General features: G+C 39.8%; 1 protein-coding gene across 1 annotated transcript in view; it reads right to left on the reverse strand.

Moving 5' to 3' along the window:
* Positions 1–11,619: 11,619 nt before the first annotated feature.
* The window catches only part of luzp2 (leucine zipper protein 2), a 364,593-nt gene continuing 353,989 nt past the window's right edge, over positions 11,620–22,223 (reverse strand). The window contains exon 12 of the mRNA XM_041791985.1: positions 11,620–12,952. Within this exon, the coding sequence (XP_041647919.1) occupies positions 12,845–12,952 (108 nt within the window). The 3' untranslated portion in view covers positions 11,620–12,844. The remainder of the gene's footprint in view (positions 12,953–22,223) is intronic.

Below are 22,223 nucleotides of genomic sequence, written 5' to 3' on the forward strand. Positions count from 1 at the left end.
CTGCCGTTAAAAAGCGCCCAATCAGAGCTTAGCGAGCGTCTCTTCTCAGTCTGAACCAGGGTCTGCTGCTGGAGCAGGAGAGGCTGATGTCAGACTACGACAAACTGAAGACTGAAGAGCAGGAGAAGGACGCCAAGCTGCAGAAACTCATGTGAGTAAAGGACTCATCCGTATGTTTTTTTTTTATGTGGAATGTGAGTTCATGTGGTTTTTGTTTGCAGGCTGCTGAGTGAGCAGAGGGAGCAGGCCAGACAGGACCTGAAGGGCCTGGAGGGTCAGGGTACCAAAGTATCATTTATTTTGAAAGGGCATTTGAACGTATGGAAATCAAGAAAACGGACAACTTCGCTCGTTTTTCAATTTGTGTCCAGAATCGAAAAACAAGCGAAGTTGTCCGTTTTCTTGATTTCCGTACGTTCAAATGCCCTTTCAAAATAAATGATACTTTGGTACCCTGACCCTGGAGGAGAGCGTGGTAAGTATTTCCTGTTTCTACAGCGGCAGAGATAAAGTCCCCATGAGGGGCTCAGTGATCATGCATGCAAATAAAGACTCCATCCTCTAAAACTCCAGCTGTGTCTATGTTTTTGTTGCATAACCCCCTACTTACATCTCTGACGGCTTCCCAGGGGGGCGCTGCACCGCGTCCCCCCCTTCTCCATCAGGCATGCCTTGATCCAGGTACCGGCCACAGTGGGGTTTGAACCCCAGCATCCCCTGCAGAACTGGTCTAGTCCAGTCCTCTGTGCTATCGCCGCCATACCTTTCACACTACGATCTCTTCTCCTGGCGTATTTATCTTCTTTGTTAAGGATGTGGCTTTAAAATTCACTGAGACCAAGATGGGAGTTGAACCTGGAACCTCCAGACTCTAAGTCAGTCCACTATCTCTTTAGGCTACAGAGCCAGACATGCAGCAGAGTCTCAGAGGGGCTTTTCCTTCTTTATTTGGACTCAAATCCTGAAAACTTAAAGACATTGGTTAGATTTGAAAGGACAACTCCTGTCCAGGTCTCCTGAAGTCTATATGTGGACTCAGACTTTTAAAATAAATGAACCCATGGTAAGATTTGAACCTGTAAACTCCTGATTCATAGTCAGTTGGCTGTTCCACTAATCCACTGAAACACACACCTGCTCATGTTTCTCAGAGGATCTGATCTCTGCTGTTGGGGACAGGACTTAAAAATACACCAAGAATCAAACCCACAACCCTCCAACTCTATGGCAGTCCTCTTTACTCCTGAGTCAGCGATTTACACCAGCGGCTTCAAAAAATCAACAGAAGATTTGAACCAACAACCTCATGATTTCAGAACAATTACTTATCCAACTGAGCTAACACACAGGCTAAAGCTAGCTGCAGATTCTATGAGACTTCACATCTCTACAATCCACAATCTTTGCTGCTGAAGACCGTTTTCATACTTGAGTTGCACATCTCCATGAGTGATAATCTTTGCTGCTGAAGACCATTTTCCCATCTTGAGTTGCACATCTCCATGAGTGATAATCTTTGCTGCTGAAGACCATTTTCATACTTGAGTTGCACATCTCCATGAGTGATAATCTTTGCTGCTGAAGACCGTTTTCATACTTGAGTTGCACATCTCCATGAGTGATAATCTTTGCTGCTGAAGACCATTTTCCCATCTTGAGTTGCACATCTCCATGAGTGATAATCTTTGCTGCTGAAGACTGGTTTCATACTTGAGTTGCACATCTCCATGAGTGATAATCTTTGCTGCTGAAGACCATTTTCATACTTGAGAGGAGATATGAATAGATATAAAAGCATTGACGAAAATGATAAAACAAACTTGTACACATCTTGAGCTCTCTCTTTGCTCCTCTGGTTGATCTTCATCACCAATGATTGAAACATTCAGTTAATGCTTTTAGCCACTCGGTCATTTTTCTCCTGTGAAGTGAGCGCACACGAGGTAGAGGGAGTGAGGCTGCAAGCATGCAGGAGAGAGAGATAGAGAAACTGCGGCTGAGTCAAGCAGAGCAGAAAGAGGAGCTGTGAAAATGACAACACAGTGATTTGTTTATAATTTGGAGCTGCATTCAAAATTTTCAGGGCGCATGCCTCTTTTCCCATTAGTTTTACTGCCAAAATAATGGCAAGCTTTGGAAATTAATGAGGGGTATCACCCTCTGTTTCTGTGACAGTGCGAGTATTGCAATGCTCACATAACCCATGGGTGCAGCGCGCTTTGTTGCTGCACTCAACGGTTGCTACGTATCTGTTTTCGCGTAACACCTCAACATGCAACGGGTTGCAAGGGCCCGTTATCACTGCTTACAGCTTTAATTTATAATTAATTTTACCCTCTACCTTTACATGCCCTCCAGGGCAGGCTGCTGAGAAGCATCCCCACAGCATGATGCTGCCACCACCGTGCTTCAAAGTGGTGATAGTGTGTTTATGGCGATGTGCAGTCTTTGTCGTTTTGCCTGGTGGCCAAAAAGCTCCATTTTGGTCTCATCACACCAAAGAACGTTCTTCCTCTTGACCATGGAGTCTCCCACATGCCTTTAGGTGAACTCTAGTCCAGATTGAATCTGAGTTTTCTTCAACAGTGGCTTTCTCTTCACCACTCTTCCAACAGTTGTTGTCTGCAGAGTCTCTCCCATCTCAGCTGCTAAAGCTTGGAACTCCTTCAGAGTAGTCATAGGTGTCTTGGTGGCCTCTCTCACTAGGCTCCTTCTTGCAAGCCCACTCAGTTCATGAGGACGGTCTGATCTAGGCAGATTTATTTCTTGATGATGAATTTAACTGAACTCTTGAAAGTTTTTTGTATCTATCCCCTGACTCAATCTTTTCAATACTCTTTTCTCTGAGTTTGTTGGAATGTTCCTTTGTCTTCATGGTGTGATGGTAGCTAGGAATACTGATTAACCAGGCTGGAAATTCCAGACGCAGGTGTCTTTATACTAGAATTTTAATTGACAAATCTGTTTTCAATATTTTTAAAATTATTTAATAAAAAAAAAAAATGACCATGATTCATTTTAAAAATCCATAAAATGGCTCAATATATTTATGGGCTATGTATTTTATTTCATTGAGCAAAGACCTCTCAGGATTTGTTTCTAATTTGTAGTTTTCATGACTTGTCTTTCTTAAATAGAAAAGCAAATGAAATGCATTATCCGTCCAATAGGCAGTGTTTTGAATTCATGAAACCACTGAAATGAAACAGAAACCATTTTCTCACTGGCTGGCTGCATTCAAAAAAAGCAGGTTTCCTGCGTAGCTCAGCAAGAAATTAAGTCTGAGTGATTGTCCTGGAAAAAAATCAGCATTTCCCCAAGCACTGGCTGTGAGGCTGTAAAATGAAGATGGCATACACACACCACACTGTCACTTTGATCACATCCCAAGCCTGTTTACTTCATAGCAGGCTGGAGCATCTTTCTTCTCCCGTATCGCTCCGGACACTGGCAGCTCTGACGTTTAATGGCAGCGTTTGTGAGATCTGCCGTTGGTCTCCAAATCCTGGCGACAGGCCCTTTTGTTTGCCGCTCAGCAAGACGCAGACCCGACCTGGAGGAGGCTCTCCAACTTGGAAAAGAAAAGATGGATTATAGGCCTTAAAATAGAGCCGTGCACCTGTCGCCTAACATTTTCCAGCATGGACGCTCTTGGAAGCAGTGACCGCACCAAATGTCACACAGAGACGAGAAGCTGTGACCACAAAGCTCATTAAGTTAGTAACAAGCGGACAAAACCCAGATAAAGATTTTTATAATCAACTGCTGACTCCAAATTCATGAGTGTCACCTCTTTCTAGATTTGGAGTTGTTGCAGCTGAGGACTGATTAAGGTGACACAGACATTTGAAGGTGAAGGACTGTTTTGGATTTCAACAAAGGAATTTTATTTGCATGCCTTAATTCTCCTTTCCCTTTTTATTTGCATACTTCTCAGTGCTGAACTAGTTTTAATTCTTTGTTTATCCACCTGTGTTTATTATGTGACTGCCGTGTTATTCTGATGGATCTAAGAACTCCCCTGAGAGCTCCTGTTCCTTCTCTTTCCTCCACTTTTTCTTTATTTTCCATCATGAAAAAACAATCATGAAGTGAAGTCAAAAAGATTATGCATAAGCACAGATTTTTCGGCTCAATTTGAAAACAATTTTTCACTTGCGAGGTCGAGTCCTTGGCAAAGTTTGTGCCTCATAGGAGTAATCCACTTTGCAATGACTTTATAAACAGGCAGGCCCCAAATTAAAGCTTAACAGTGTTCAGTCTCAGCTCACTCTTAGCTAAGCATGGCTGTAATCATGATCCAAGAGTAGTGAAATATTTTACCACAGCTTCCATACGGTGCAGCATTAGTGTGTTTGCATATTGCAGACAGAGCTTGTGTAAAATTCACCTGTAACGTGAGCCAAAGTGATACAAAGACCTGCAGGACATAGTGACCTAAGTCTGAGTCTCTTTAAGCCTGTGCAACAGCAATACATGAGAGCAAAATCATTACCCCCCCACCGCAGTCATTTGTTGTAGTTTCAACAAGTTTCAACTGTTACCACTTAATACAAATTGGATCAAATTTTAACCCTTTTTCATCCCTTTTTAACACCCATTTTGCCAATACTAGCATTTTTTTCACTTAAAACAGACCTTTGTCAATTTTAAACCCTTTCCACCACTTTTTTTCTGCCTCCGTTGACCCATTATTGGCTCCTTTTTTGCCCATTTTAACCACAGTAAACCTTGTTCAACCAGTTTACATCAATTTTTTGTCCCATACTACCAATTTTTTGCACTTTAAACCCATTTCAGTCACTTTTCACTTCCCTTTTACCACTTTTATGCCTGTTTTTGCCACTTTAACCCCTTTTTTTTAGTTAGTTTTTGCCTCTTTTATCTAATTTTTGCCACTTTCAACCTATTTATGTTCTTTAAAAATCCAATTTCACCACCTTTTCACAATTTTTTGCCATTATTAACCAATTTTAGCAATTTTAAACCCATTTAAATGATGTTTTTAACAAAAGGTTATTCATCTAAAGAAGGCTAAATGAATAAATAAAGATATCTGTTTCTTTGATAAGAGTGGTTATTTTTTTAGGTTAAATATAAAATATGGTTTACACAGATTAACTTCACAATGGACCATGGTCTTGCTGACCCCCATGGGCCCACAGTTTGGTCGGGTCCTAGAAACCTCCCCCTTTATCCCCCTTATGGACGGCCTTGTCTCCACATGACTATTCTTGAATGTGCGTGGCTGTGTTCAACCACCTTCAGGTACAGTGGGGGTCCCCGGTCTCTGGCACCTTTATTTTTGGGGTCGCGGACTGAAAAGGTTGAGAACCCCTGATTTAACCTACAGATTTTCAATGGGATTTAAGTCAGGGCTTTGTGCAGGCTAGTTGATAACGCTCACTTTGGTCTTCTTGAGTTATTTCTTCACCAGGAACGATGTATGTTTTGGGTCATTGTTGTGTTGGAAGAAAAAGCGACGACCCAGACCCAGTTTTGTTGCTGACTGCTTCAGGTTTTCTTCCAAAGTTTCCACATCTCCTTCTTTCTTCATGATTCCTTCCAACTTAACAAGTTTTCCTGTTCCAGACACTGAAGCATCCCCACAGCATAATCCTCCCACCTCCATGTTTCACTGTGGGGACGGTGTTCTTTGGGTGATACGTCTCTCCATTCTTTCTCCAAACGTCACCAACATCTCTACGGCCATAGAGCTCTAGTTTAGTCTCATCTGACCAAAGGACACACTTCCAGTATTTATAATCCTTCTCCAGATTGTCCTTAGCAGACTTCAGTCTGGCTCAGTTGTGTCTCTTCTGCTTGAAGAGATTTCTTCTTGGGCTGCAACCTCGCGGTCCATTTATGTGCAGGACTCTAGTGTTGGTCTTCTTTGAGAGTACTAGTTCCTGACTTGGCTAAGTCCTTCTCTAGAGTCTTGGCAGTTGATCTCTCACTAGTTTTCTTTCCAGAGTCTTTCAAATCTTTCTCCTCCCTCTGCCAGGCTTGTTCTGGACTGCGTGGCTTTCATTGAATTTCATGATCCTCCTCACTCCAGTCTTGACTCTTGGAAACGCTGTGATAACTTTTTAGATCCTTCTCTTGCTTTGTGAGCATCAACGATTCTTTTTCTCCAGTCCAAACTGGTTTCTTTTGGTTTTGGCATGGTGCCATCTCTAGTTACAGCTCTGAGGCTTTTATTCTGTGTGTAAACTGGGATGTAACTGTTGGTTTTATCTTGACTGTACAAGCTTTGAGCATTGCAAAGTTAAGGCCCCTCACTGACTAACGGTGGTTTTTGCTTTGGCTTCACTAATAGGTTAATTCTAAAGGGGGCTAATAATTTAGACCCTGGTTGTTTTTGGTTTTAGTGAAATAACTTTGTTTCTGTGCACAGAGTAAAATAACGTCAGTATCCAAAATAAAACTAGGATCTTTAGAAAAGCTGTGTTAAAAACTCTCCACTCTGTTTAACAGCACTTGGGGAATACTTGAGAAAAACTAGGGGGGTGAATAATTTTGTCCTCATGTGTAGCTGAGGCCAGAGGCATTTTGTCTGTGATCTGGCCAGTCTGTACATACGAGGTTTGGCTATTTAAAAACAAGGCTAATGCTGTATTTAACTTTTAATGAACATCAACATTTTTCAGTGTCTTTCTCCTTCAATCACTGCTGCATTCAGGTCTTCACTGACCAGAGCAGTGCAGTCGGTCTTCTTCTGTCTCAGAACCTCTGTGGTTCTTTTCTTAGCTTCTGACTCTGAACATGCTCCTTTGAGCTCAGATTTGATCTCAGGACAAAGTCCCATGGTGCTAGATCAGGTGAACAGGGAGGGTGATCACCACTGTGATTTTGGTCCAAATGTGCAGAGGTGTGAAGTAATGAAGTACAAATACTCTGTTACCCTACTTAAGTAGAAATTTTGGGTATCTATACTTTACTGGAGTAATTATTTTTCCAGCCTACTTTTTACTTCTACTCCTTACATTTTCACCCAATTATCTGTACTTTCTACTTCTTACATTTTAAAAATAGCCTCGTTACTCCCGTTTCATTTCAGCTTGTTTTCATTATGGCTTGTCATCGTTCAAAAAATCCAAAAAATAAACAAAAAAAAACTATCCAGATAAATTGCACCATCTGGATAGAGTGAACTTGACTGTGGTTGAATGAGAAGTATAAACATAATACCATTCTGACACCCTATTGGTTTGTACGCGGTCCATCGCAACTGCTCACATGATGCAAATCACGTCACACTCCAGCAAGGAAATATCAGACGTATGTAGCCTAGTATGAAGATGTCCGTGGCAGAGACTCAAGAGAACTCAAGGGAAATGTCCCAACCATCACCACTGAGGAGGTTGGTAGCCAGGAAGACCAATACTTATAGGCAACTAGTCATCATATCTCCATGAAACACACGTTAATGCTCAGTAGTACACATAAATGGTTCTTGAATGTGTTTGCATTGTACTTAAATGCATTCATTTTCAACAGGCATAAATGAGGCTGAAACAGGTGCATCCCAAATTTTTCAACATTAACATTTTAATATAACGTTACAGTCATTATGGCCTTTAGAAAAATGTTTTTTTGGGGAGGTGGGCTAGTGCACTATAGGCCCCTGTGGCACGGCCTAAGCTTTTGTCCTTAATGGCATTTTCTCCCTGTTACATTACTTTTACTTTTATACTTTAAATAGTTTTGAAACCAGTACTTCTATACTTTTACTTGAGTAAAAAGCTTGAGTTGATATTTCAACTTCTACAGAAGTCTTTTTAAACACTAGTATCTATATTTCTACCTGAGGAATGAAGGTGAATACTTCTGACAACTCTGCAAATGTGACAGGGTAAAAATGCACCTTAGTGCGGTGTTGTTGGTTATAATTGAACAGAATTACCTGGCATTTGTATGTTTGTATCCACCTGAAGGAAACTCCTTAATCAGGGTGGCTTAGGTTTAAGATTGCAGCCCCTCCCTCTTTTGTTTTCTTCTTCGGGGTCCTTTGTATACATCCTTTTTGTCCTCTACTCTTTTGAATGAATCCCTGTGGGACAGGTGGGTGTCCATTGTTTTGTCCAAGTTTATATCTGTTATCTATTATATCTGTCCATTTAAAATCAAAGCCTCTGATAATTTACATTTATATTCTATTATATTAGCATTAAACTCTAAAGTTTTATTTCTCTCAATCTATTTGTCTATTATTAGATAATGATTTTTTAAATTAAATTATCTATTGAAAGTATTTTAAATATTACATCTAAACATCAGATTAAACGTCATTTATTTACAGGAATATTCAACCTGATTTACATCAAAGTAGTTTACCTTAACAGGTTATACCAACAAAATAAACTGCCGATGGCATCTCTGATGTCTCCTCTTTGACCTGCTCTGCTGCACGCCTCTCTGCAGCTCCAGCAGCATGGCTGTTCACCTGGTGCATGTAGCACTCACGGCCTTCACCCAACTCTGCTCTGCCATCTTGGCTGCTCCAGCACAAATAATTAAATATATAAGAAGATGCAAAACTTGCAAGGGACTTTCAGAAAACTTGGCACAGACATTTGTCTTAACTCAAGGATTAAGTATTTCAATTTTGGAGGTCATAGGTCAAACATCAGGGTCATTAGGCTCCTGTTTTTGAACACAATATCTCAAGAATTCTTTGAGGAATTTTCTTCAAACTTTGCATTCAATTCTTACAGATTAGCACATCAGAATTTGGAAGTCAGAGGGAAAGGTCATTGGACCTCATGGTCAGCCCTTGCTTCTGACATTTGTACCACAGAAAACGCCCCAGCCCTTCTTCTTATGGTGCTTTCACACTCGGCCCAGTTGTTTTGAACCATGGTGCAGCGTGATTCCTCCCCCTCCCCGTTTCCCCCGCCCGCTTGCTTTCACACTAGCATGTACCTGGTTTACAATCCCACCAAGCAGGAGAAAGAAGAAGAAGCTACCATAGCAACCATTTGGGTTATGACCTGAGCAAAGATTGTTTTTGTTTTAACCCGGTTCAAAAGTCCATCCTGCAGCCATGGATGATTAAAATCACTTTTTAAGATCCCAGCAACTTCACTCTTCGTATCTGCACATCTACATGCAGCTCAGAGGATTAAAGGTGCAGTGTGTAATATTTAGCATAGTAGCATTTAGCTGAACAAACGTAGTAAAATAAAGCAAAAAATTTCTAAGATGGTCTATCTAAATAAGTGTTTAGTCATCTAAATTCAAAATAGCTTTCATACTAACCAAAACGAACAGGACTTTTTGAACTCAAGTACACTCGGATCCGGTACCAGGCCTCTAGTGTGAAAACACCCTAAAATCCGATCTTTTCACAAGGCAGTAACTACTCCAATATTGTTAAATGAACGAGGCTGTAGACGTGTATATTTCTGATTTAGAAATAGCATTTTAGGATGCAGTCAGCCTGAGTGGACTCTCAAGGAACCTCACTTTGTTTGCACTTCCATCATTTTTTAACCATGGAGGCTTCTGCTTAGGGTAGCTGCATGTCCTCTTTGGGCTTCTGCAGAGTCCGACCTTATACAGTTATGTGTTTTTAATCAGTGATGTTTCAGTGATCAAATAAGACTTTGATAAACTATAAAATTTATACTCTGTGAAATGGATTCTGTTAAATCTCCTCTTAAAGTTGTGCATGAAAATTTAAAGTCAGTCAGGTCACACAATATCCTGAAGGTGAGAGTGAAAGAATCTGGATTTGCAGATTGAACAAAAAGTTCAGTTTGACCTTTCTAAAAGAAGTCATGGATAATTCTGAGTCATAATTCTGATTTCGACCTCAGACGTCCCAGATAACCCATTCCTCGTAAAATGTAATTAATATTTACGAGCCATAAGTTTTGATGGCGCTTTGCACCGTGCAACCTTTTCTCCCTCTATTGATCACAAACATATTCACTCATTTCTTTCCCACAAAGAACCATTTATTCTTCACACATTTACTGAAAATTACAGTTTATTGAAAGGACACAGAAAGGTCAGAGAACACAGAGAGATACATGTAGCTAGGAGTTACTACTCAGTGCATGGCACATTCTCAGGGAGACGACCCATTGTGAGTCTTTGGCTCTTTGCCTCAGGAGTGTTAAAGGCAGAAAGAGTGCTGAAATATTAAATGTTGAACAGTTGGCCAGCCAACTTGAGCCTCTATATTTCAAAACGTGGAGGAGTAAATTAACCTTGCTACAATGAGTGACAAACAATAGTCTAAGTTGGGTAGTAGAAGTAGTAGTAGTAGTAGTAAGAGTAGTAGTAGAGTACTTTTTATTTGTCAATTGATATACTTATCACAGGATACAGTGTCAGACCTCACCAGTGCAAAGGGAATTTTCTAGAAAGATCACACATTTAGAAAGCAGTGTCTTCACTCAGAATAAAACTCAGATAAGTAAACAACAAATGAACAATCATGAAACAAGTTACCAGTGCCATTGCTACCTTTTAAAAAAGAAACTTCTAGAATGCATGCCATTTTACTATGGGAGTTTTCAGATGACGGTTGTCGACATTTCCAGTGTCTCAGCGTTTGCAAACAATGCAGATTTTAGTGTGTGTAGTAGGGCTGTCACCTTTTAAAAAAACATCTTCAAACAAATTTAGAATATGACAATGTGATGTTTGAACTTATTCGAACCGCACCATCACCACCGCACTGCGCCCCAACACACGTAAAAAAAACATCAACTTTGTTAATTTCAATCTTTATTAAGCTACACTCAACAGCAGTGCAACATAACGACAGTAACTGCCTTGTAACCATTTAAATGAAAACATTTCCAGTGTTCAGAATGTCAGATTGAAGACGACAAGATCAATTTCATAAGTTTGGGATCTAAACCACTGTGGCTGCTATTTAAGCATTAAACCAGGGGTGTCAAACTCAAGGTCCAGGGGCCAAATGTGGCCCATGGTGCAGTTTTACCCGCTCGCAAGATCATATCATAATTAAGATTGGCCTGCTGCTATGAGGTCTGCAGATTTCCTCCAGTATAAAAGTGTAAATTTAACCTTGAAGATTAAAAAAAAAAATCCTTGTTGAGTTATAAAAATTAGAAAAAGCAGAGAGTAGAAATAGTCAGGAATGAGGGAAGGAAATCAATTTGTGTTTTCATTTTGTATTTTCATTTTGCATCCCAAGATTATGACTTAAACTTAGGATTTTGACTTTTTATTTTATATTTTGACCCTTTAAATTCATAATTTTGACATTTTTTCCATATTGTGACCTTTTAGAGTCACAATTTTTCATTTTAATCAAATCTTGACCTTACAAACTCCTAACTTTGACTCTTAATCCCATATTTTCACTTTTTAATCTCCTGATCAAGAATTTTATCTCATATTTTGACCTTTTAGAGTCACAATTTTGAATTTTATCCTCTATTTTGACTTTCTAAACTATTGATTTTGTAATTTATCTCATATCTTTACCTTTTAGAAATCTTGTTTTGACTTTTCATTTTGTACTTTGACCTTTAGGACTTATAAAGGTGGGTTTTTATCTCAGATTTTGAGCCTTTAAACTCATTTATATATTTAGCATTTATTTGACATGGACACAGTAACATTGATGCTGTAACATTTAATCATTTTGACTTTTTTTTTTTCCTTTGTAGAAATCTTAATCATGTATTATCACTGTTTAATTTTCCCTAAAATTCATTACCTGTGAAAACACAATTGACAGTTTTTGGCTAAATCTTGACTCTGTTAGGCCCTCAGGTTAAACCTTATTTCAGATTTCGACCCCTGCTGTGATTGAGTTTGACACCCCTGCATTAAACTTTCACCTTGGTGGCATCTAGAATGGTAGTAGTTATTTTTTAGATTATTTACTAAGAAGACAAGCCTGTCAATTAAATCTGCTGCTCTCTTTTTATTTACAATATTACCCGCTAAAGAAAACACGCTCAAAGCGCACAGAGGTTCCTGGTACGCAGATATTTACGAGCCAGCTCTGAGAGCTGCGGGTGTCGCTCCACCTAAGCAGTGGGTTGCAGTCGGCAGTGAGAGGGGTCTCCCTCATGAATCTCCTCAGTTGTCCCAAACAGAGAACCCATCGCACCCAACGCAGCTGCCTTCTCTTCTTCTTTAGAGTCATTTTCTCTCTAATTGTCCTCCATTTTGTGTGATAAGCTATCACAGACTAGATTCCTCGGCTTAGGTGAAAGATGGACTAGGCGAGGAAACCAAGGGTCCAAGAAAGCCGCTTTATTGAGAAGCATCCATCGCTGTTCTGCTCACAGTAGCATGTTTTCAAATAGGCCAGAATCCTGCCTGTAGAATCCAAAATATTTCCATACACCGTTTTAAGATGTTTCGTTAATAACAATAATAATAATAATAATAATAATAATAACTTTATTTATATAGCACTTTTAAAAACATGGGTTTACAAAGTGCTTTGACATGTGTTGTAACTGTCCGTTCGTTGCCCCGCTTGCTAAGGCCCTCCGTTGTAAAATAGCATTATTCTTAATTAAGAGGGTAAGCAACGGACAAGTTTCTCTGAGGGCGCCCTCTGCTGGGTCGAATGGTAAACTACTTTCGACTGCATGGTGCACTGATAGAGGGTGTATTTTGACTTTCAGCTGGAATATGAACTTTCACCCTCAGGTTCGAATGAATGCTTGAATTTCAACTAAAAAGTGACAGCCCTAGTGTGTAGCCGTGTGTGTGTTGATGTGTAGGTGTGTGTGTGTGTCAAGCGCACATATGTTTTTGTGAGAGTGCGCCAGTGTGTGCTCTTCGAAAAGATCCTCCAGGCGATGCAGGGGCTCTGCATTTTGGATGCTCCGCCGTCCTCTCAGTCGTGTTTGTTCGGCTTTGTCTTTCTGCTGCCGCCTCCCGCTGCCTCCTTGCTGTCGTCTGAGTGCTTTGTGTCGAGTTCTGCAGTCTGATTCTGGATCCTTTGCTGTAAGGTTCAAAAGATAAAGAGTCATTATGAGCAAGATTGACACATTAATGTTCCACAGGAGACACGTGGCGGTTTGTAATTCAAGCAGGAAACGCTCATAAATGTCTTTGGGATGCAGGGGAGGTAGAGGAATCTGTTTTGTGGCTCAAAGATTAGGCTGATAGTTTCAATTCTTTTGCTTCAGGCAATTAACATCAGACAGTTTCTGAATTCTCTGCCAGTCATGGTTTTTGCCACACAAAACTTTTGTCCCATTTATAGGCTGGGAGTGAATTTGATGCAGCCAAAGAAGGTGCTGGCTTTGACAGATAAGATGCTTTTGTGTGAATCCTCTTAGCCCACTGAGCAGGATGACTGAAACATTCATGAAAGTGTTGTTTTGTTCTCCTGAGCAGCACAGATTCCAGAGTTAATAGTGCATTAAGGCAATCATCTTTGGTTGAAATGGGAGCCTTGGCCAGAAGGTTGACGTAAACAAAGTGAGCCAAAAAAATGCACTTTGGATTTCCTTAAATCAACAAAAGTTATGTTTGCATTTACTTTATGTGACCAAAACACACCATATCTTTGTAGAAGATGCTCCTTTGGATTACAAGACCTGTGGCAATGCCGGCTCTACAGATTACACCCTGTACTGTAGACGTTAAGAAGTGCAGCTCATTATCTGCCCACTCTATGCTGCATTCACATAGACTCACAACAAACTAGATCAAGGGTGTCAAACTCAATCACAGCAGGGGCCAGATTCTGGATTTAGGTCTAACCTGAAATCCTAACCAGGGTCAACATTTAACCATGACAGTCAACCTAATTTTCGCCAGTAAGAAAATTCAATAAAATATGAAAAAACAGCACTGATGATAAATCATTTGATAATCCAAAAAGTAGAAAAAGTTAGGTTATAAGGAAAAAGTTGAAATCATAAATTTGAAAGGTCAAAATATGAGCTCAAATTTGAAATCACGAGTTTAAAAGTCAAAATATGACTTAAAATTTTATATTGTAAGTCTGATAGGTCAAAATATGGGGTGAAAAAGGCAAAATTAGGAGTTGAAAATATCAATATATGAGCTAGAGTTCAAAATGATGACTAAAAAATTGTTAAAATATTACTTAAATTTAAAATTGGTAGTTTAAAAGGTCTAAATATGATATAAAAAGTAAAAATTATTAATTAAAAATGTCAAAATATGAAAAAAAAGAAATCACAAGTTTTTAGGACAAAATATGGGTTTAAAAAGCCAAAATTAGATGTTGAAAAGGGCAAATTTGATTTAAAATTTAAAATAGGGAATCTTAAAGATAAAAATGTCAGATATAAAATCCAAATTATGAGCTGAAAAGGTCAAAGCATGAAATGAAAAGTCAAAATCATAAGTTTGAGTCATAATCTTGAGATGCATAATTGAAAATATGAAATAAAAACACAGATTAATATCTTTCCCCACAGTCTTGACTATTTATGAATTCTTTCTTACTCTACTTTTTTCAGATTTTTAAGGCTTAACAAGGATATTTTAAATAATCAAGTTGAAGTTTGCATTTTTATACTGGAGGAAATCTGCAGACCTCATAGTTGTGGGCCAGTTAGAATACAATTATTATATGATCTTGGGGGCCGGATATGATTGTTCCATGGGCTGGACTTGGCCCCCGGGCCTTGAGTTTGACACCCCTGAACCACATATTGTCATGACAGAGCAGGATAGAATCAGGCATGGCCAGTAAAGAAAGCCTATAACGGTAGATAGAATTGCTGTCCAAAGTCGACATACACTTCTTCCATCCTTTTACAGTCCAAACATCATGGTCTCTTTGCACAATGAGGACAACACACAGGGTGTGTTGACAGTCAGGAGAAAAAACATGACTTGTTGTGCCATCCGGCCATTTGTCCGACCATATTGTTGCTTATTCATACCGTCCAGAAGGCGTTTACTCCGCCGTCAACTGTCTGAAAATTCTCTGTGGTATAAAGAGGTTCATACTGTCTCCACAAAGCTTTTTTTCCTTGTTGTTTCTTATACACTCACTGGCCTCTTTATTAGGTACAGCAGTTCAATTGCATCTTATTGGATAGATATCGGTATCTCTCATATGCATATTGAACTATAAAAATCACTAGATATCCTAAATAGCTTTTAAACTCTCCAGGAGGCCGCCATGATTACATTTGCACAGGTAGTGTGACATCACATGGCTGCAGCGCTCCTCGCCGTTCCATAGAGTAACCGCTGTTTCAGAGTGGCAGTATGTTTTTCTGCTTGCAGCTGTTGCTGCCATAACAGCTTTCATTCCAGACACGAGTTAGTTGCATGTTGGTTTTGTCTCCCTGCTGTCAAAGCTCTGTCATTCCTCCTAAGTTTTACCTCAGTAAACCTTCCTACAAGTGACAGAATTCAGTATACAGTGCAAGGTTATTATAGTTTACTAAAACTAAAAGGTAAAAATCATTTTACTTAACTGAAACTAAATAAAAACTGAGCTTTATGAGAAAACCAAAAACTAACTAAAATTACATTCTGTGCTGACAAAACTAACTGAAATGAAATAAAATTAGTGACAAAATCTCCTTAATTTCAGTGTTTTTCAGCAGCAGACTGTCTGACATGAACACTGAGTCCCAGAGAGAGTAAAGTGGCCTGATTTGATTGCAAAAGACTTCACACAATGGTAAATCTTGGGTCGTGAGTTGTACACAAACATAAAAACTGAATTTAAAAAAACAACATTAAAATTAAAACTAACACTAAAACAAAAAAACTAAACTAAACTAAGAAACCAGCAGGAAAAACTAATAAAAACTAAACTGAAATCTAAAGCAAGAGGTAAAAACTAAATAAAAATAAAAAACTAATGAAAAATCCTAAACTATAATAACCCTGGCACAGTGTCGAAGCCTACTGGTAGCTTTTCAAAATAAAAGCAAACAAAGGGAGTTTCTCCAAAGAAAAGCTAAAGTGGGCTTTTACTTTGAAAAGCACAAACCAGAAGTGTTTTTGTCGTACTGTGTTTCTCTTTACCTGCTACATTTTGAACCGTGTGGAAACTGAAAAGCTTCATAAATAGTTGACGACTGGGGGACGACTTTATCAAACAGATGCATTTTAGCTTGTGACCTTCATCTGTTCATCATGAAACAGAGGATGCACATATTTGCTACAACAAGCTAAATATGGCTCTGTATTTTTTTAATTTACTGTCTAGTTTGACTGATAACCGCTCGTGGTGCAAGAAAAAAAAAGGAAGAGACCTCAAATCTTAAAATTCCCCGTGCGTGAGGCGTGCAGTGTCCCTGAGATGCAGCCCTAACACTAGCTGGTTACTGGAGGTTACTGCATAGGAACAGCGTGGAGTGCTGCAGCTAAGTGATGCCACAATGCTAGTTCGGACCAAGCCTGGGACTTTTTCTGCAGCACTTTAAACAAAGACAGTTACACTTGGCTTACAGAGCTGGAGACGTGTCGCAAATTGTGCCTCTGGGAATTCCTTTTATTTACAACTGATCGAGTTGTTTGAGTCACGCTGTGTTTGCAAACCTATCTTAAGATGCCAAAGCACAGCAGGATGTGCAGGAGCACAGGTGCTTTTAGAAACTTTTGGGGGAAACTGATTGAACCTCAAACTCAAAGAGCAGATGCACATGGAAATATAGCTCCACATCAAGCTCTGTAGATGCTTTCTAAAGAAAGAAAGGTAGGATGGGCTGTTTTAATGATTAGCTGCTTTGGTAACTGTACTAGTTTTTTGGTATCTGTACTAGCTTTGTTAATATATTGACTTTTCTCTTGTGTGAAAGCATGCTGAATTGTGTTGTTAGGGTTTTAAACATGGGTGTAGTCTCAGGAGCATCACCCGTTGGTTTCTGAATTGCACTGTTGAAGGCCAATGATGTGGTTGCCATAGTGGAAATAATGTCTCAAACATACATTCAGTCTACCCAGCATCAGGCAGTAAGCTTTAGCCCCCTGGCTTGCAGCTATAATGCCCCCACAGCCCATCTACTCCCCTAATTCTGAATAAATATTAGCCTTTATGAAGGCTGCCTCACCCCTCCTCTGTGCATGTTTGACTTCTCTGCTGGAGTGTTCTGTGACTGTGTGGAGCCGTGAATGCATGTATGTGCATGCATGTTGGTGAGCGGTGTGCTCCCCAGGCCCCTGGGCTGATGCTGATGCCATCCACCTGTGCAGTGCAGCCATCCGAGATGTCTGATTGGCACGCAGCTGTCACGACTGATCAACCAATGAGAGGTGAGCAGCCGTCAGCTCAGGGTTAAGGAGTCTGCCAATGTCGTCATTCAGCAGCTGCCGGAGACCAGGATGGCCTCGTTTTGTTCCTCGTGGTAGAATTACTCTTCGTTAGATAATGATGCTTAATGTGTGCAGGCAGTCGAGCGGATTGAGGCCAGCTATTAGTGTTTAGATGTTTAGGAACAACACACAGTTTAAAATCTGAGGTCCAGACTCTCCAGGAGGTGCACTAAAGATCTCAACAGCGGTGCAAAGCTGAGGATGTCGTAGTAAGATTATCTGACATTTAGAAAAAAAAAATACATGAAGTTTTTAGGTAGGAAAAGGCCTCTGTTGGAGGAAAACAATTAAAGTATGTTGTTTTTGACAGCAATGTCTCATGTATTTTCTTTTTTTCTGCAGGGGTCCTGGTGGGGGTTGGGCTTTAAAACAGCTAAAATCGAGTCTTATGACCACCTTACACCTAACGACTGAGACAACGGGAGCAAGCTGCGACTTTAGCAAGACTCCCATGATTTTATTTGATTTTTTTGTCTGCGACTTTGAAATCAAAGGAAAAATGGTTAGGTGTTAAGCCCCTTTAAGATTTAGAGGGTTAACTAGATCAGTGGTTCTCAACCTTTTCAGCCCACGACCCCCAAAATAAAGGTGCCAGAGACCGGGGACCCTCTCTGTACCTGAAGTGGTTGAACAGCCAGGAATATTCAAGAATAGTCATTTGCAGACAAGGTCGTCCATAAGGAGCTATAAAAGGGGAGGATTCTGGGACCCAGCCAAACTGGGGGTCCATGGAGGTCAGCAAAACCATGGTCCATCGTAAAGTTAAGCTGTGAAAACCATGTTTTATATTTGACCTGAGTAATAACCACTCTTATCAACAAACAAATTTCTTTATTTGTTCATTTAGCCTTCTTTAGATGAAAAACTCTTGTGAAAAACATAATTTAAATGGGGTAAAAATTGCTAAAATTAGTTCATAATGGCTAAAAATGGTAACAAGGTGGTGAAATTGGATTTTCAAAGAAAATACATGGCCAAAATTTGGTAGAAGTGGAAAAAATGACCAAAAAATGGGTTAAAGTGGCAAAAACAGGCATGAAAAGTGGTGAAAAGGGATTGAAAAGTGGATGAAATAGCTATAGAGTGCAAAAAATGGTGGAAATTAGGTGGAATGGGATGAAAATTTGATATAAATGGGCAAAAATGGGTTAACTGTGGTGAAAATGGGCAAAAGGATGGAAAAATGGGTTGACAGAGGCAGTATTGGGCGGCAAGAATTGGTTTAGAAGTGGCAAAAACAGGCAGAAAAGGGTGATGGAAAGGGTTTAGTTTTTTTTAGGGCATCTGGTGACCCCAAAGGGGGTCCCAACCCCAAGGTTGAGAAACACCGAACTAGATCATTTGGCTCAGCTCAGCAAGGAAATTCAGCTCTGTCTGCACCCTTTCTGCTTCGTTATATCAGCCAAATGTTTTTACTCCAGTTGTCCTTATTTTTTCCATTCATTTTTATTTTCTGAATTATCCTGTTGCAGTCCAGATTAAACCTGCTCTGCCTGGTATAAACCACCGTATGGTGTTACTGTGGCAGAGGGGTATGGAGAAAAGATCAGTCCAATAACAACATCAGAAAAACTGTCAAATAGGATCCAGCTCTCCTCATTCACATATAAGATTTGGTTCTTTAAAGCAGCTCATTCACAAACAACACATAGTGGAAGTAATGACAATCTGACTAACTCTATGAATATAATGCTTTAATATATGACTTAAACATATCCTTTCATTAAAGTGAGAGATGGCTGCATGGTCCCACTGGTTTTTATTTCAGCTATGAAGGAAATGACTGATACTTTGAAGTGAATGTAATTATTTACCTGGTGGGAAGGAAAACACTATTAAGGACACACCATTTAAAACACAACACTGTTTAGGAGAACGTCTGCGTTTGGTGGATGTCTCTCTGCCGTCCTGCTGTTTTCACAAATTCCCTGAAACATTTTAAAAGCAATTATTTGGCTCCAATGTGTTCCATTAATGGTATGTAATTTTCTTTGGGTTATTTGAAGCTATTTGAGCAATGGCATGTTTAAGCACTGCACACAGGCATTAGAAACCAATTCCCCAAGCCAAGCATCTGTTAGTGTTTACCGATGTCACTTTAGAGAATGCCTCCAGGCGTTCTGGCTGCTTGCAGATTATCCAGTTACACATCAGTCTGTGTGGCAGAGGGTTAGAGATCTATCACCTGGCTGGGAGCACAACAAGCAGACGGAGGAGACGGGCACCTTTGCATTTGTGCTGTTCCCTTCAGCGGAGTTCATTTCAGAGGTTAAATACGACCTTATATTAGATATTCTGTAAACATTTAAGATGTAGTCAGTACATCTGAGACTGACTCTCCCTCCCATCTGCAGGCAAACCACGTCTCGCTTAATGCACTCTCCTGGCTTCTCGCCAGCTTCTGTTGCCGCCCACTTTGATGTGGGTTTGGGATTTTCCTTTTTCTCTGTGTATCTTATTTATCACAGCAACAACTCTCTGAAGGACGTCCCAGTGATTTTGTGAAGAGATTCATTTTTAAAAAACTTGCAGCAGCTGTGTCAGCGGCTGCAGTGAAATTAACGTCAGCTGTCGAATTGATTTAAAACAGATAAATAACAAATCTGACCCTGCTTTAAACAGTTATTGACCCATGGTTTCTATGTGTTTGGATACAAAGAAAATCAGAGCACTATTGATCTGGGATTTGAAAACAAACTTTTCAGCTCTAACCCCCAAAATAACAGCATCAGAGTGATATCTTTCATGGATGGAAATTATGCTAATTAACGCATTCAGTCATTAGTTGGAGCTCCTTTTGCACAAATGACTGCATCTATGTGAAGTGTCACGGAGCCCATCAGTCTGCGGTCCTGCTGGAGGGTTATGAAGCCCAGGTTGCTCTGATATAGGCGGTATCAACCACATTTGTACAAGGGCCAAGGTTTTCCTTGATTTGGGGGCCAGACATTCAAATAAACTTTAGTTAAGAGACACTTTGGTCTTATTAACATATCTTTTAAATATTTTATTTTATTTCAAATGCATGCCATTTTTAGCTACTAACAGTAAGATCAGTCCCTGTACCGTAGACGGCCACAAGGGGGCGATTGAGATATTTTTGCTGAATGCTGTGTTCTCTATTAATGAGTTCAGTGCTAATATGGTGTGTCCTGATGGGAGAAAAACCTGTGCAAGATAACGGTCTTTAGTTTTGATTCTCAGGCAGGAAAATGCTTGCATCGAAAGAAAACCGTTGTTTTAATCAAGAATGAACTTAAAATATGTGTTAATCATGTAGCATATTTTCTAACAATGGGTGATGGGTGGATTTCTATAAAATGGATCAAACATTTAACCAATCTAGACAATTTTTGTATCAATCTACTTTTTTTTCTTTCTTAATAGGTTTAGGGAATTTAAAAACAATGCCTTATATGAATCCATCTGTTTTTTTGCTCTGCATATTTCTGAATTTAATAATGTTCTGGGGCCGGAAATGAAGATGTGGGGGACCTCATGTGGCCCTCGGGCCACCAGTTGATGAGCACTGCTCTAAAAGCAGTCTGGTGTCTCTCATCTTCCTCAGAACCTCTATGAGGTTAGGTAAGGCCATTCAAACACAGTAACACCAGGGTCGGTAAACTAGTTCCTGGTAGTTCTGGCTTCACTGTGGGCAGGTGAAAAAGGAAATCAGCAAACTGGCCTGACCTGAACCCCGTAGAGAATCTATGAGTTACTGTCAAGAGGAAGACAAGAGACACCAGACCCAACAATGCAGATGACCTGATGGCTGCTATCAAAGCAACCTGGGCTTTCATCACACCTGAGCAGTGCCAAAGGCTGATCGCCTCCATGCCACGCCCATTAATGCAGTAATTCATGCAAAAGGAGGCCCAACCAAGTATTGAGTGCATAGAAATGAACATGCTTTTCAGAAGCCTGACATTTCTGTATAAAATATTCTTTTTTATTAATCTTATGTAATATTCTAAGTTTCTGAGACACTGAATTTTGGGTTTCCATTATCTGTAAGCCATAATCATCAACATTTCAAGAAATAAAGGCTTGAAATATTTCACTCTATGTGTAAAGAGTCTATGTAATGGGTTTCACTTTCTGAAATGAGTGACAAAAAATATTGAACATTTTCATGATATTCTAATTTTTTTGAAATGTACCTGTATGGTTCCTTGCCCAATAAAAGCTTAAAATTTCCACGTACAATCAGGCTGTGTGGTGTTCCTTTTAAAGCCCTGGCAGTTATGTTCCTGATGTTGTTGGAAGGCAGCCCTGTGGGTCTGTAGTGTTAGACAGTCAATATAAAGGCCACATCAATAAGAGTCTCTTTGTCTGATCAGTCCACCAGGAAAGGTAATATCCTGTGCCTGACTTTAAAAGTGCAGATGTGCCTCCATTTTTATTTAAATCCTCTCTGTGTTCTACAAAGCCCAACAGGTGCAGGTCTACAACAAGAACCTTTTCTTTAAAGAGCATTAAACCAGAAGCTCTGTGCCTCTCAGCGTCTCGGTCTAACGAATCGAGCACAAACGAAGGAGGAGGAGTGACAGGAATATAAGCCACTTCAATGCAGATTGATCCGCAGAGACCCAACTGCCAATCATTACTAATCAAATTGTTTACTCCACGGTGAATGGCAAGTGCTGTGCATACAGGATGGAGGCAGGCAGGGGAGAGTCAGTGCTGCAACACAATGTGAAAATGCACCATTAATGAGAGAAAAAGAAGTCGCTTAAGCAGCCTGGAAAGTCATCAGATCAGCCCAGACAATTCAAGTCATTGCTTCCTCTTTGTCGAGTTTGCAGCTGCCTTAAAAACAAATTTAAAGAGGAGCAAGTGAAACTTTAAAGAACCCCTCTCTGGGTTTAATGCAAAGCACAACTAGTGTTAAAATACACATCGTTAAAGAAACAGAAGTCTTTGAGTTATTATATTTTCTCCCTCTCTTGCATCTT

This window comes from Cheilinus undulatus, linkage group 1 (genome assembly GCF_018320785.1).
Source record: "Cheilinus undulatus linkage group 1, ASM1832078v1, whole genome shotgun sequence".
Classification (NCBI taxonomy): Eukaryota; Metazoa; Chordata; class Actinopteri; order Labriformes; family Labridae; genus Cheilinus; species Cheilinus undulatus.